This window comes from Saimiri boliviensis, chromosome 7 (assembly GCF_048565385.1).
Source record: "Saimiri boliviensis isolate mSaiBol1 chromosome 7, mSaiBol1.pri, whole genome shotgun sequence".
Lineage (NCBI taxonomy): Eukaryota > Metazoa > Chordata > Mammalia > Primates > Cebidae > Saimiri > Saimiri boliviensis.
Window position 1 is genome coordinate 106,457,698 of NC_133455.1, and position 15,375 is coordinate 106,473,072.

General features: G+C 35.7%; 1 protein-coding gene across 4 annotated transcripts in view; it reads right to left on the bottom strand.

Moving 5' to 3' along the window:
- Positions 1–15,375, bottom strand: part of NELL2 (neural EGFL like 2) — a 449,663-nt gene that overhangs the window by 368,054 nt on the left and 66,234 nt on the right. For all 4 annotated transcript variants that reach the window (XM_074403164.1, XM_074403166.1, XM_039461605.2 and 1 more), the window contains exons 2-3: positions 14,943–15,028; positions 14,334–14,462 (exon numbers count right to left, since the gene is read on the bottom strand). In XM_074403164.1, the coding sequence (XP_074259265.1) occupies positions 14,334–14,462; positions 14,943–14,997 (184 nt within the window). In that variant the 5' untranslated portion in view covers positions 14,998–15,028. The remainder of the gene's footprint in view (positions 1–14,333; positions 14,463–14,942; positions 15,029–15,375) is intronic.

A 15,375-nucleotide genomic window follows, 5' to 3' on the forward strand; every position in this document is an offset into this window, starting at 1 on the left:
GTTATGCTCGACCCTATCAGTATTTATAGCTGCCACACTTGCTAGTGCCAAACAGCATGCTAAGTGTTGTCCCTTCTATCTTCAAAATGTTAATGCTTTCTAATTTTCCTCCTCTATATCCAGATTAACATTTTGAGGAGAAAGGGTGTATTTTTGAAAAAAAGAATACAATAAAAAAATTCACATTTGATTTTACTCTTATTTGTTCTCAGAATTCGTTCATAAATGATGGGGAAAATCCCTTAAATACTCAGCATTTACCACAAAGACTGAGTTGACATGTTAAAAAAAAAAAAAAACTATTGTGCACCCCAAATGACTAACATGACATATAATTTTAACTGTCAATACCAAGTTGCCAGCCACCCCATAAACACATTATGTTACATAGTTAAATGAGAGCTCAAAAGAAAGTTTAATTTGGTTATAAAATAAATGACTGCTAATGTTCAAGATATATAAAAGTTTTCTATTTCTGCTGTAACAAATCACCACAAACTCAGTGGCTAAATTAACACAAATTTATCCTGCAGTTCTAGAGATCAGTAGTTCCAAATGGGTCTCACTAAGCAAACATCAAGGTGTCAGTAGGGCTGTGTTCCTTTTGGAGGCTCTAAGAGAAAACTTGTTTTCTTATTTTTTATAGCTTTTAGAGAATGTCTACATTTCTTGACTCATGGCTGCCTTCCAACTTCAAAGCCAGGGATGGCCAGTCAAGTGTTAAACATTGTATCACACTGAGACATACCCAACTACATCCCTCTCCCACAATTAAAAGACCCCTTGTGATTACATAGGGACCACCAGACAATCCAAGATAATCTCCTTATTTTCAAGTCAGCTGATTAGCAACCTTAACATCATCTGTAAATATAATCTCCCCTTGTCATGTAACAACATATTCACTGGTTCTGGAGATTAGTATGTGGACAGCTGACTATCAATTAGCCTACCACGGTCTTTCCCCAGATCCCCAAAGATTCACATCCATAGTACATGCAAAAGTCCCCCAGATTTCCAACCCACTAAAGTATCAATTCAAAGTTTAAAATCTCATGTAAATCTTAATCAATTCAGAAGTCCCAAGAACCACACATTAGAAAAATGGTGAAATAGGACTTTCCAGCCCTCATCCCCCGACAGAAACAACAATTAGAACAACTATCAACATATAACAATACCATCACAAAAGCTAAGAAACCCAGGTAAGAGATTACAGCACCTGGGTGTGGCACAGAAGTAAGAAAAGGCATACTGAAGACAGCAGTAAGGACGATTTTACAATACCCATCTCACCTTCCCCCAGAGACAGGCAACATAGCATGGAAAATAATAATCTTGGAAAGGAAATAAAAATGAGCACTTGACTTTGTTTCAGACCTCAAAATTAAGCCTGCCTCAGTAAAACCCAACACGAGGTACAACTCCACAGCCACAGACTCTAGGCTAGTATCCATAGATTGAGCCTCCAAACCCATTCTAATGCCAAACCAGATCCCACAGCCTCAGGCTCCAGGCGGGTCAATCAGACTTGGTCTTTGGGCTGCCCCCACTGTAAGGCCAACCCCAGGAGCCTCAAGCTCTGAACCAGTCTCAACATTAAACTGGCCCCCACAGACCCAGGCTCCAGACCCATCCCTGAAACAAGCAGCTGCAGCAGACATGGCCTCTGAACCACCCCCAGCACTGAGATGGCCCTCGCTGTCCCAGGCTTTGGCCTACCCTAGCACCAAGTTGGCAGCCTCTATCCACAAGGGCTACCCTAAAGCTGGGTCTAAGTGTGTCCATTCCATCACCAGGCCAGGGCCTATGGTCTACGGCTCCAGGCTAGCCCCACAGACCCAATCCCCAATCAGTGAGTCCAGGTAACAGGCCCGCCAAACTGCTAACCCAGAAATCAGAACAGCCTATCTGAGGACTCCAGCAATAAGTCTTCCCACCAACCATGTCAGACAGCCTTCCTAGAATCTATGAACTGGCTGACTGTTGAAGAGCTTTCCCAGACAAAGCCAGTGTGCAAAGACTAGAATAAGTCCCTACTTCTTAAAATGCACTGATTTTAACACAAGCAACAAGAAACACAAAAAGCAAAGGAGATATAACACCACCAAAAGAGCACAATAATCTCCTAAGAGCTGACCCCAAAGAAATGAAAACATATAAACTTAATGATAAAGCATCCAAAACAATTGTTTTAATGAAGCTCAGAAAACCTCAAGAAAGTAAAGATAAATAATTTAATAAAATCAGGAAAACAATAAAAGATCGAAATAAGAAGTTTAACTCTTTTCCCATTTGCCCCAAGAATACTCACCAGCAGCAATTGCACCTGCAGTGTTTACCCTGAGATAACTTTGCCATGAAATATCTTGCTTTTTTTTAATTATTATTTTCTCACTGTTCCAGTATACAGGCTTTAGAAACAAATGACATAATTCTGTTTATAGCATTCTGTTTTTAATAGTGGTATTTCCACTTACAAAATATAGTAATTCTCAATTGCTGAAACTGTCAAACCCTAGAAAATGTAGCATTCCTATTCAAATGTTAACATTGTTCTCAAACAGTTGTTGGCCAAATATTAATCTGATGAATCTGGTTTTTCCAAAATTGATGATTCTGATAATTTAAATAATTCTGATGTTAGTTCTGTTTAGAAATAATTCTAAAAACAGTTTTTATATTTTATTTTCACATTGAAAATCAGTCAGATTTGCTTCAGCCTCAAAAAACATGTTTATGCAAAATTGGATGAGTGCTGGCAGTGAGCCACAGTTTTTTTCTAAACAGAAAGGAGATTAATGGAAAGTTTGAAATTATATGTAGAAACAAACACAAATAAATTCTTGAGCTAAAAAAACACAGTGCATGATATGATAAATGCAATGGACAGCATCAGCAACAGAATTATCAATTGAAAGAAAGGATCTGTGAACTCAAAGACAAGTTATTTGAAAACATATAGTCAGAAAAGGAAAAAGAATAAAATGGAAAGAAGAAATCTTACAGGATTTATGGGATGGCATCAGGAGTTTAAGTAGGAAGAAAAAAGAGCCAAGTAAAAAGTTTTTTTTTTTTTTTTTATGAATACTTTAAGTTCTGAGATACATGTGCAGAACATGCAGGTTTGTTACATAGGTATACACGTGCCATGGTGGTTTGCTGAACCCATTAACCTGTCATCTACATTAGGTATTTCTCCTAATACTATCCCTCCCCTAGGTTCCCACCCCCAAAAGGCCCCAGTGTTTGATATTCCCCTCCCTGTGTCCATGTGTTTTCATTGTTCGACTCCCACTAATGAGTAAGAACATGTAGTGTTTGGTTTTCTGTTCCTGTGTTACTTTGCTGAGAATAATGATGTCCAGCTTCTTTAAAGAAATAGTAGCAGAAAACAATTCAATTCTGGAGAAAGATATCCAGATACAGAAAGGTCAACAGTCTTCAACTAGATCCAATCCAAACAAGACTACATCATGACATATTATAATAAAACTGTCAAAAATCAAATGCAAAAAACTCCTAAAACTAGTGAAAGAGCCAAATCACATATAAAGGAGTTCCAATAAAGTTAACAGAAATTTTCTCAACTGAAGTCTTACAGACCAGGAAAGAGCTGGATGATATTAAAAGTGTAGAAGTAATTTAAAAAAAAAAAAAAAAAACTGCCAACATAGAATATTGAACCCAGTAAACTTCCCTTCAAAAATAAAGGAGAGATAAAGACTTTACCAGACAAACAAAAGCTAAGGGAGTTCATCATCACCAGACCTGTCTCACAAGAAATGCTAGGGAGTTCTTCAAGCTGAGAAAAGGATGCTAATTAGTAACATAAAAACAACTAAAATATAAAACTCACTGGTAAAATGAAGTAAGCCAAATTTAGAATACTCTAATATTATAATGGTGGTGTGTAAATCACTTATATCTTTAGTATGAAGGTTAAAAGTCAAAACTATTTAAAAATAATAAAAGCAACAATAATTTGTTAAGGAATACACAATATAAAAAGATACAAACTGTGCATCAAAAAATAAAATAAAATGTAGCAGGGAGGTGCAGTAAATGTGTAGAGTTTTTCTTCTGAGATCAAAGTTAAGTTGTTATCAGCTTAAAATAGCCTGTTATAAATGTTTTATGAAAGGCTTGTGGTAACTGCAAAAAAAAAAAAAAAATCTGTAATAGATACATAAAAAAATAAAAGGAAAGGAATCAAAGCATACCACCAGAGGAAATCACCTAAGCACAAAGGAAGACAACAAGAGACGAGGAAAGGAATAAATGATGTACAAAACAACCATTAAACAATTAACATAATGTCTGTAGTGTTCTTACTTATCAATAATTACCTTGGAAGCAAATGGATTAAATCCTGCTATCAAAAGACATAAAGTGGATAAATGTATTTAAAAAATAAAAAGCAAGACCCAGACACATGCTACCTGTAAGAGACTCACTTCACTTTTAAGAACATGTGAAGACAGAAAGTGAAGGGATTAAAAAAAAATTCCTAGAAAATGGAAAACAAAATAGAGGAGGGTAGCTATACTTACATCAAATAAAATATTACTTTAAGTCAAAAACTGTAAAATAAAACAAAGTACATTATGTAATAATAAAGGAGTAAATTTATCAAGAACATATAACAATTATAAATATAAATGCACCTTATATCAGTGCATCTAAATATATAAACCAAATATTAATATATCTAAAAGAAGTGATAGACTGCAATACAATACAATAGCAGTAGGAAACCTTAATACTCTACTTTCAGCAATGAACAGATCATCCAGACAGAAAATCAATAAGGGAACATTTAATTTAAACTACACTTTAGATCAAATGGACCTAACAGATATATAAAGAACATTTCATCCAACAGCAGCAGAATACTCATTCTTCTCAAGCACACATGGAACACGCTCCAGAATACAGCAGATATTAGACCATTAAAAAAGTCTTAACAAATTTGAAAATAGTGAAATCATACCAAGTACCTTTTCCAACCACAATGGTATTGCCATGGTTTAAATGTGTAAGTCCTTCCAAGATTCATATGTTGGAACCTAATATATAACGTGATATTATTAAGAGGTGGGCCCTTTAGAAAGTCATGAGTGATGCACTCTCATGAATGACATTAATGCTCTCATAAAAGAGATTGAAGGAAGCACCCTAGAGTCTTTTGCCCTTCTACCGTGTGAGGATACAGCACGCATCCCTTCCACCATGTGAAGACACAAAGAAGGTGCCATCTATGAGGAATGGCTCTCACCAGACACTGAATCTGCGGGCACCTTGATCTTGGACTGCTTGGCCTCCAAGATTGTGAGAAATAAAAAAATTACCCAATTCAAGATATTTTGTTATGGTAGCCAGAAGAGATTAAAACAGATATGAAACTAGAAATCAATAACACAAGAATTCCACAAAATTTGCAAATACATAAAAATTAACATGCTCATGAACAACCAATTGGTCAAAAACAAAATTAAAAGGGAAATTAGAAGACATCTTGAGACAAATAAGAATGGACACAACATACCAAAACTTAAAAGGATGCAGCAAAAGCAGTTCTCAGAGGTAAGTTTACAGCAACAAATGCCTACATTTAAAAAAAGAAAATCTCAAACAAATAACCTAAAGTTACAACTAAATGAATTACAAAAAGAAAAACAAAATAAGACAAAAGTTAGTAGATGAAATAATAAAGAACCTAGCAGAAATAAGTGAAAGAGACTAAAAATAACAGAAAAAATAAATGAAACAGAGAGTAGTTTTCTAATGAAGATAAACAAAATTGACATAACCTTTAGCTAAGAAATCTAAGAAAAAAGAAGACTCAAATAAAATCAGAAATGAAAGATCAGACATAACTGATACAACAGAAATACAAAAAATCATGAGACTACTATGAAAAATTATATGCCAACACATTAGATAAACTTAGAAGAAATGAGTACATTCCTAAACACACACAACATATCAAGACTAAATCATGAAAAAAAAAATTTTTAAATCTGAACAGACAAATAACTTGTAAGGAAATTGAGTCACTAATAAAAAGTCCTCATCAAAGAAAAGTCCAAGGCCTGATGGCTGCACTGCTAAATTCTATTTAAATAACTAATACCAATTCTTCTCAAACTCTTCCAAAAAAATGAAAACATGGGAAAAAATTCCAAATGTATCTTATATTGCCAGTATTAATATGACACCAAAGCCAAATAAGGATACTACATGGAAATTACAAGCCAATATTCCTTATGGACAGAAAGGCAATAATCCTCAACAAAACACAAGCAAACCAAACTCAACAGCACATTAAAAGTATCCTTCACCATGATCAAGTAGGATTTATCCCAAGGATGCAAGAGTGGCTTAACATACACAAATCTATAAATGTGATACACCAAATTAACAGAATAAAGGCCAAAATCCATATGATCATTTTAATATATGCAGAAAAAGCATTTGACAAAATGCAACATAATTTCATGATTAAAACTCTCAACTAATTTATAGAAGAAATGTATCTCAACACAATAAAGCTCAGATATAACAAATCTTCAGCTAACATTATACTCAACAGTAAAAAGTCGAAAGCTTTTCCTCTAAGATAAGGAAAAAGACAAGGATGCTCAGTCTTGCCACTTCTATTCAACATAGTACTGTAAGTCCTAGAGAGGGCAATTAGACAAAAGAAAGAAATAAAAGGCGTTGAAATTGGAAAGGAAAAGGTTAATATATCCCTGTTTGCAGTTAACATCATCTTATATCGAGAAAACTCTGAAGATGCCACCAAAAATTTGTCAGAACTAGTAAATGATTTCAGTGAAGTTTCAGGATACAAAACCAACATACAAAAAACAAACAAACAAAAAAAAAAACAGTAGTGTTTCTAGATATTAACAATGAACTAGTCAGGTAGAGTGGCTCATGCCTGTAATCCCAGGACTTTGGGAGCCCAAGGTGGGTGGATCACTTGAGGCTAGGAGTCTGAGACTGACCTGACCAAAATGTTGAAACCCTGTCTCTACTAAAAATAAAAAAAAAAATTAGCAGGGCATGGTGAAGGGTACTGTTATGATGCAGGAGAATAATTTGAACCCAGGAAGCAGAGGTTGCACTGAGCCAAGATCATACCACTGCACTCCAGCCTAGGTGAAAGAGTGAGATTCTGTCTAAAAAAAAATAAAAAAAAAGGACTACCTGAAAAAGAAATCATGAAAACAACTTCATTTAAAATGGTTTGGAAAAAAATAAAATACTTACATACAAATTTAATCAAGAAGGTGAAAGATCTACTGAAACTATAAAACACTGATGAAAGAAAAGAAGAAGACACAAATAAATGAAACGATAACCTGTGTTCATGGATTCAAAGAATTAATATTGTTAAAATGTCCAAACTATCCAAAATGATCTACAGATTTACTGCAACCCTTATTGAAATTCCAGTGACATTTTTCTTTATTCATTCATCCGTTGATGACCATTAATTAGGTTGATCTCACATCTTGGCTATTATGAATAATACTGCAAAGAACATAAGAATATAAAAGAACGCATAAAGAAAATGTTATATATGTGTGTGTATATATATATATACATATATATGCGCATATATACATATATATGTGTATATATACATGTGTGTATAATACTATTATGTATGTGTGCAATGTAATACTAATCTACCTCGAAGAAGAAAATCCTATTATTTGAGACAACATGGATCAACGTGGAAGACTATGTAAAGTGAAATAAGGCAGTCACAGAAAGGCAAATATCACATGATCTCACTTATATGTGAGATCTTAAAAAGTTTAACTTATAGGAGCAGAAAGTAGAATGGTGGTTACAAGGGTCTGAGGATTGGAGGGTAGTTGATGGGGAGATGTTGGTCACAGGATACCAAAATTCAAATAGATGGCACAATGTGTTCAAGAGATCTATGGTACAACATAGTGACTGTAATAATAATACATTGTATTCTTTAAAATTTCAAATAGAATTTAAGTGTTCTCACCACAAAAAAATTATAAGTACATGAGGTAATGAATATGTTAATTCGCTCAATTTACAATTCCACAATGTATATATATATATTTCAAAACGTTGTGTTATACACAATTAACGTGTATGATTTTTGTCAACTTAAAAATAAAATTCTAAGTAACAAAAACATAAAACAACAAAATTCTCAAATCTCATCATCCAAATCATCTAAAACAGGTATGAGAAAGGTGCTGAGTATAATCCATTCTGAGGTACACCCTGAAACAAGCTATCTGCTCTCAAAAATACAATGCTAAGGAAGATAAAGGTGATAATTCTATTCTCATGCAAAAAGGGAGAAAATGGAAGAAAGAAAAAAAAAAAAAAAAAAAACATTTGCCATACCCAAGCAATTTAAAAATCCAACCAGGTGAACACCATTTGGTTTCAAGGTCTAGAAATAATTTTCTGTAATTCTTGGCTCTACTGTCTGAAGTCAGCTACATACTCTGGGCTCTGAGTTCTGCCCTCTGAATTAACCTTATTTTTTCATGAAAGACAGCTTCACAGAAAGATGTTTACAGCTAAGTGAGCCTGTTTTTTGCTTTTAGAATTTTGGGAATCCAACATCTTCTTTCATTTTATTCTTCCCTGATACTTTCAGCAGCAATTTTATTGGCATAATATTCCTAAGAACCTTATAGATCTTTCATGTATGTCATGGGGATTCACTCCATTAAACAAAAAAGGCTCCTCCATAGATATTTCTTGGATAATTCCATCTCTATTTGTGACCTCTGCTGAAATGGTTGAAGGGACCTATGAGCCATATGTTCTTCAAAGAGCCTCTTCAGTTTAACTGAATACTCTGACTTTTTGATACTTCTGAGGCATTAGCAAAATATTTTCTAGTCACATCCTTGGCTTTCTTTTCAGATCAGGTATTCCTGACAGTGAACATTCTATTTTAACATGTTTTGGAATCTGAATAGGCTTATAATTTTTCAAATATCAAGTTATGAATAAGTTTTGCTTAACAGTTATTCCCTAAATCTCTCTTACTCCTCTCACATGTTACTACAAAACAGCAAGAAAAAGCCAGAGTGCACCTTCAGCACTTTTATTGCTTACAGATCACCTTAGCTAAAATCTAAGTTCATTGTTCACAAGTTTTGCTTTCCACATAACCACAGGATACAATTCACGTAAGTTTTCTGCCAGTATATAAGAAGGATCCCCTTTCCTCCAGTTTATAAAAAATTCCTTATTTCCATCTGGGCCCTCAATGACAGTTCCTTTAATGTCTATACCTCACCAATGCTCTGCTTGTGATAATTTAGGTGCATTCAGAGGTGATTTTGATTTTCTCTCTACCATGCCCTTCACTTTGAAGTCCTCATAGTAGAGTCACCAATATCCATATTTCTACTGAAAGTCTATTCAAGGCAATCTAGGCTTTTTCTATCATGCTTCTCAAAATTCATCCAGCATCTGCCCATCGTCCAATTCCAAAGGCACTTCCATATTTTTTTAGGTATTTCTTACACCAGCACCCCATTTCCATGCACCAAAATTTGTATTAGTTTCCTACTGCTGCTCAAACAAATCACCACAAACTTAGTGACTTAAATTAACAGAAATCTATTATCTCACAGTTCTAGAGATCAGAAGTCCAAAATGAGTCTCACTGGTCTAAAATCAAGGCATTAGTAGCACTATGTTCCTTCTGGAGGCTCTAAGGGAAAACTTATTTTCTTGCCTTTTTCAGCTTCTAAAACCTGCCTGCAGTCCTTGGGTTGAGGCCCACTATCATTGCCAAGGCCACAAGTGGTCAGACTAGTTTTTCTCACATCACATCACTCTAACACTGACTCTTCTGCTTCCTTTTCTCCATTTTAAAAGATTCTTCTGATTAAACAGGGCTCACCCAAATAATCTATGATAGCCTCCTAATCTTAAAGTTGATAAGCAATCTTAACTTCCCCTTGCCTTATAATGTAACCTATTGTTTGGTTCCAAGAATTAAGACATGAATATCTGTGGGGATCATTATTCTGCCCACCATAATATATCTTTATATAATGATAAATTTTCAATTCTGCTCTATAAATATAGCCTACCATGTAACCTGTTCCCTGCTTTCCTCATATGCTTCATCTCATATCACATGCCCTATGTTTCTACTTCTCTAGACTTCCTCCATTTTCTCAAATGCAAGCTCATTCCAGGCTCAGAACCTTGCTGCTCATATACTTACTTGTCCCTTTCTCTTCTCTAGACTACTCTAACATATCCTTCAAGTATCAACTTAAATGACTATTCTTCAAAGATGGTTTCCCTAAACCTGTGACTCCCCTAACTGAAATATAGATTCCCATTATATCTTCAGTTTTTCTTCATATAATTTATCTTACTGGTGATTAAGTCAGTAACTATGTAATTGTTCAATGGCTACTTTTAAGTCACTGTGAAGTCAAAGGTAAGTTCTAATGTCTTCATTTGTTATGTGCCTAATACCTAAGAGTATACTAGTTTTACAATAATAACTTATTGAAGGAATTAACATAACTTGCTTAATCATCACAACAATGTTCATTTTTTAATTTAGGGTACTGAAGCTCAGAGAAATTAAGCAACTTCACCACAGTAAAACAACTAATGAAATTCTACCTCAGTCTATCTTGTTTCTAAGTGCATCTCTTAATCGCTGTGTTATTCCACCCTATTTGGGCACCATCAGTTCAAAGTCCACAGATGCTCACCAACCAATATACTGAAGACAGATACTCAATGCCACCTCAATTTCCTCAGTGCAGCTGCCTTTGCCTACTAAAGTTCATGGTCTACTACCAAATGCCTGTTTCATTCTGCTGTTCAAAAACTGACATAAGAAGAGTCATATGACTTTTTTTCCCTTTAAAACCAAAGTTCTTTATAAATAACTACTATGCTTATTTTCAATGTACTAACTTGTAAAAAAAAATGCTTTGATTTTATCTACTTCTCTTGTGTGGATTAATGAGATTATAAAATCTGTGAACATTTCAGAAGAAAGTGCATTCCAACAGAGGAAATTATCTATTTTGGGAACTTGGCCAGATTAGTTATTAAAATCAAAGATCTAAAAATCACGCTAACATTGCTAGAAAGTCCTAGAATGGTGCTTCTGTATGCTTTCATTCCTGATCTCTCATGTACAGAGGGAAAAAAAAACATTGTTTTGATCATTATCTTGGGAAATATTTCCTTGGGAAAGATTTTAAAGAAAGTAGAACACTTTATAACGTTTCACAGGTCTTTTTATTGTCAACATTTACTTCTCTATTGTTTAAAAGCATAATAAGTGTATTTTTGTGACTGCAAGTCAGGTTATAGCTGGAAATGACTAGAAAATTGCCTGGACTCCTTTTTTGGAAAATTATTGTAATTGGCAAAAATCAAAAGCCATTTTATTAAGGTATGATCTAATTTAGCATCTTATTAAATTTTCAAAGCAATTATATATCAAATTTCAGCAACAACAAAACGATTTTAGTGATACTATAGTTGCTATTATTACTTTTAAAAGGTAAAACATATTTCAATCATTTGTTTTTGTTAGGTATATGTAATAAAATAATTTATAGTTTCAGAAAGTACAGAATTGCATGCATCTCAAAAACCACTAAGGAGAAAAACTGGCACAAGAAAAAGCAATATTAAATGAGCAAAAATCATTGGGAAAGTCAATGTCAAGATTTCTTTATTTTAAAGCTGACAGAAGAAGATGGTTATGTTACTGCAGGAAAAATTCGAAGGTTCAAAATCTCTTCCATCTATTTAGAACATATCTGATAGCACAAAGAAACCTGTATGATAGGTTTATATGAAACCTAAGAGCATCTTACAGGTTTTGTAAATTGTTACTATTCCTGCTATGACTATGTATAGTGTATACATATACACTATACAAAATATCAGCAGCGTCCTCAACTCACTGTAAATAGAATCTATAAAATCTTCAGAGTCCGATCTTTTTTTCTCTCTAAAGCCAAAGGAAATCCCAATGAAACAGGAAGACTCAGAGCTGACTTCTTAACAAGTTTCCAAATGCTATTAGCAAAGACCTTTCCAAGGTAATGCGAAATGCCATGCATGGTCAAAGGGCCACCTTTTGTCAATTTCAGAATCCAAATCTTAGAATAAAAGGAATCACAAAAGCATAATCAATACATCAGTAATATATGCCTACTGAGAACACGGCATGTAAGAAATACTTGCTGATTGATTGCTTATATTAAATAAAGTCCATAATTGGGCAGAAAATGAAATTTTACATCTTCAGATCTCATAAACCGTATCTGTTAGGCATTTACTCTGTCTAAATATTGGGCTTGGCATCAAGAAGGAAACAAAAACAACCAATTCACCAGTGTACATGGATATCTAGTTACTATGGACAATTCAAAGAAAACATTTTATGTGCCATACGTATTTTGAAAACAATGCCTACTTGAAGAATTTGACAATTTAAATAAAAATAAATACTAAACATTTTTAATTAACTAGGAAAAGTTATTGATTCCTGAAACTATTTCCTAAAAATTGTTTAGTTTTCAGGCACCAGAACATAAAATGCACAGTCCTGAAGATTTCTATTTGTGACAGATCAGACACTCTTCTGAGGAAACTAGGCACAATACGAATAAAATTTAAAGAACCCTTGTAAAATTTAAGAGCACTACAAAACGATTTGTTTATTAGGAGCTTTAGATTCTGTAAAGCTTTCCAGTTACTCAAATTGGAAGTACTGAAATAACTTTATTTCCAGTTCATAGGGATTAAAAATCAGAGATAAAAACAAAACAATACAAAACAAAAAACCAGAAGATTAACCCTACTGGCATGTCTATTCAACTATGTGAAATTTTGCTGACAAAGTAGCCTTATCTTCTTTATTAGATTTGGTCATTGCTTTTAAAGGATTCAATATCTAAGCCCCACCCTCCAAAAAAAGATCTTTAAGTAAATAAAACATTACCATAAATATTCGTTGCAATAAAAAAATTAAACAGAAAATTTAAACAATAATTTTTAGACTAGAAAATTGCATTTTAATCTTTCATAAGAGCAAACTTGTTTTAAGTAAATGTAATACATGTGAATTTCCTCCTTTCCCTACTGTAAGCTTTGGTGTTCGTGTCCATGGTGACACATACTGGCTATATCAGGCAACAACACCACTACAGAAACACTCAAGTTTTATTTTATTTCTATTTCTTGATAACATATTTTCTGAAGTAATTTCCTTTTGCATATCCAACTCTTTAGTAATTATGAGTTGCACTTTTGAAGCCATGGCACCAAAATAACAGCAACAACAACAGAAAATATATGGGTGAGGTGGGGCAAGAAGCTTTAGTCCATCAGGTATGTTAAACCAAACTCCATTTCTCTATGTATACTTCACTATATGTGAATCTAGGCTGTCTGTACACGTTCAGCTACCTTTTAGAAGCTCTTATTACAGCAACTTTCCACAGACAAGCAATCCTCTAAAGCTCTGGTTAATCAAAGTTGAAGGATTGCTGCATTGGAATTTGCTTCTGACTGCACAACACATTTAAATATAATTTGAGATGCAGACATTTGTGTACAGTCAATGTCCATTGACCTCAAAAAAAGTTGTAAAATCCTAAGTGTACAATTAATGATAATACAAAGTACACTTCTAGATTAACATTTACTTGAAATTTTTCCAAAATAATTTTGAGACTATTATTCCCTTTCTCTTGTTGGTGGATGAAGGAAGAATGAGGGTCTTTCAGTGATAAATCTTGCCTCAAATATAGTGTGACTGTGATATACAGTAGGTAAAAATATTCAAAGGCATTAATTTTTCCAGAAAGCTACCCCCATAAAACAATTCCTCCAAGCAGGGCACCATTATACCTGAAACTTTCAGAGATCAGTGTCTTAACCAAGATTAAGTTATCCTGTTTCCTACCTCAATCAATTTCACCCAAACGAGGTGTTTGTGTTATAATTCATTGTTTCCCAGATTCTAAAATCCACCATCTGCCATCGCAGTTTCTGTTCTGTAATTAAGGGGCTATCCATTAGAACTGGCAAGAGTACAAAGTAAGACGGAGGAGGGTGCGGCAGGGGAGAAAAACCAAGCCACTTAAAAGACATAGGGGTATGTGTGTGTCTCACACTGGTCCCTTCACACCTCATCTCGGGTACTGTCATCCATGAGGCAATACAAAGTTAGGACGAGCGGCGAGGACAACTCCTGCCGGGGTTATCGGAGCTAAAACCACAGTGGAGATGCAGCACGCCGGGCATACCTTGAAAGAGAAAGGCTTTCGTCCCATTATGCAGCCCCGGGACCTGACGCACTCCGGTCGTGGACTCCCCAAGTTCTAACTCTGTTAGGACGTCAATCTGTAGGGAAGGGTCCACACCAAGACCCCAAACTGGTGAGGGGTATGAGAGGGGAGAGAGAGAAAAAGGAAAAGCTTCATCAAAATGCAAGCCTCTTCCTCCAGGGCAGCAAAGAACCGCGTCTTCGCGACAATATTGGGAACTGAAGATGAGAGGCGACTCCCTCCTCCTCAGCCAAGAGCCTTACCTGAAAACAGCAGCCAAGCTTTAAATAGCGGAGCACCCAGTCCTATTTCCATGACCTACTTTTAAAACCCTCTCCGTGCAAAGTTCCCCCTCAGCCCTCCGACCCTGAACTAGGGGCGTGACCCGCCTCACGTTCTCCAAAGCAAGCACAGAAAAAAAAAAAAAAATCCAAATCCAAACCCGCCCCCTACTCCAAGCTTCCCATTCCAGCCCTACTTAGGGTCCGGGAAAAACGAGGCTTTTTTTCCTCCGGGAAAAGCCAGGCTCCAGGCTGCCCGGAGGCGGGAGTCATCCCTTTCGCCAGCCCCAGCTTTTTGGCCACTCACCTGCTCCGAGACCGAAGATCAAACAGAATGTTCTCAGTAAGACCCGAGACTCCATGGTGAGGATCTGCTCAGTCCATCGTCTCCCTCTTTAAAAATAAAAATCGAAGAGGGTCTTGGAATCAAGCGGGAAAATAGCCTTTGCCTCTCCTGCTGCTGCCTCGGGTTTACTGATTAGTAGGATTAATACGCTTTGGTTGTCTAAGAAAGAATAGGGAGGCCTCCCCAGGCGCGTGAAGAACTTAGACCCTCCAATGCGCACATCATTCCCACACGCCGAGCCGAGGCGGCGGCGCGGCCGGGAGGGGGCCCGGAGGGAGGGGTCGGACTCGCCCCGGAGCCGCTCCGCCAGGGAATTCGCTCCGGAGCCAAATAAAAGCAGCCAAAGACTCGTGAACCCAGTGGCAGGGAGGCGGCCCCAAGCAAGCCCAAGCTG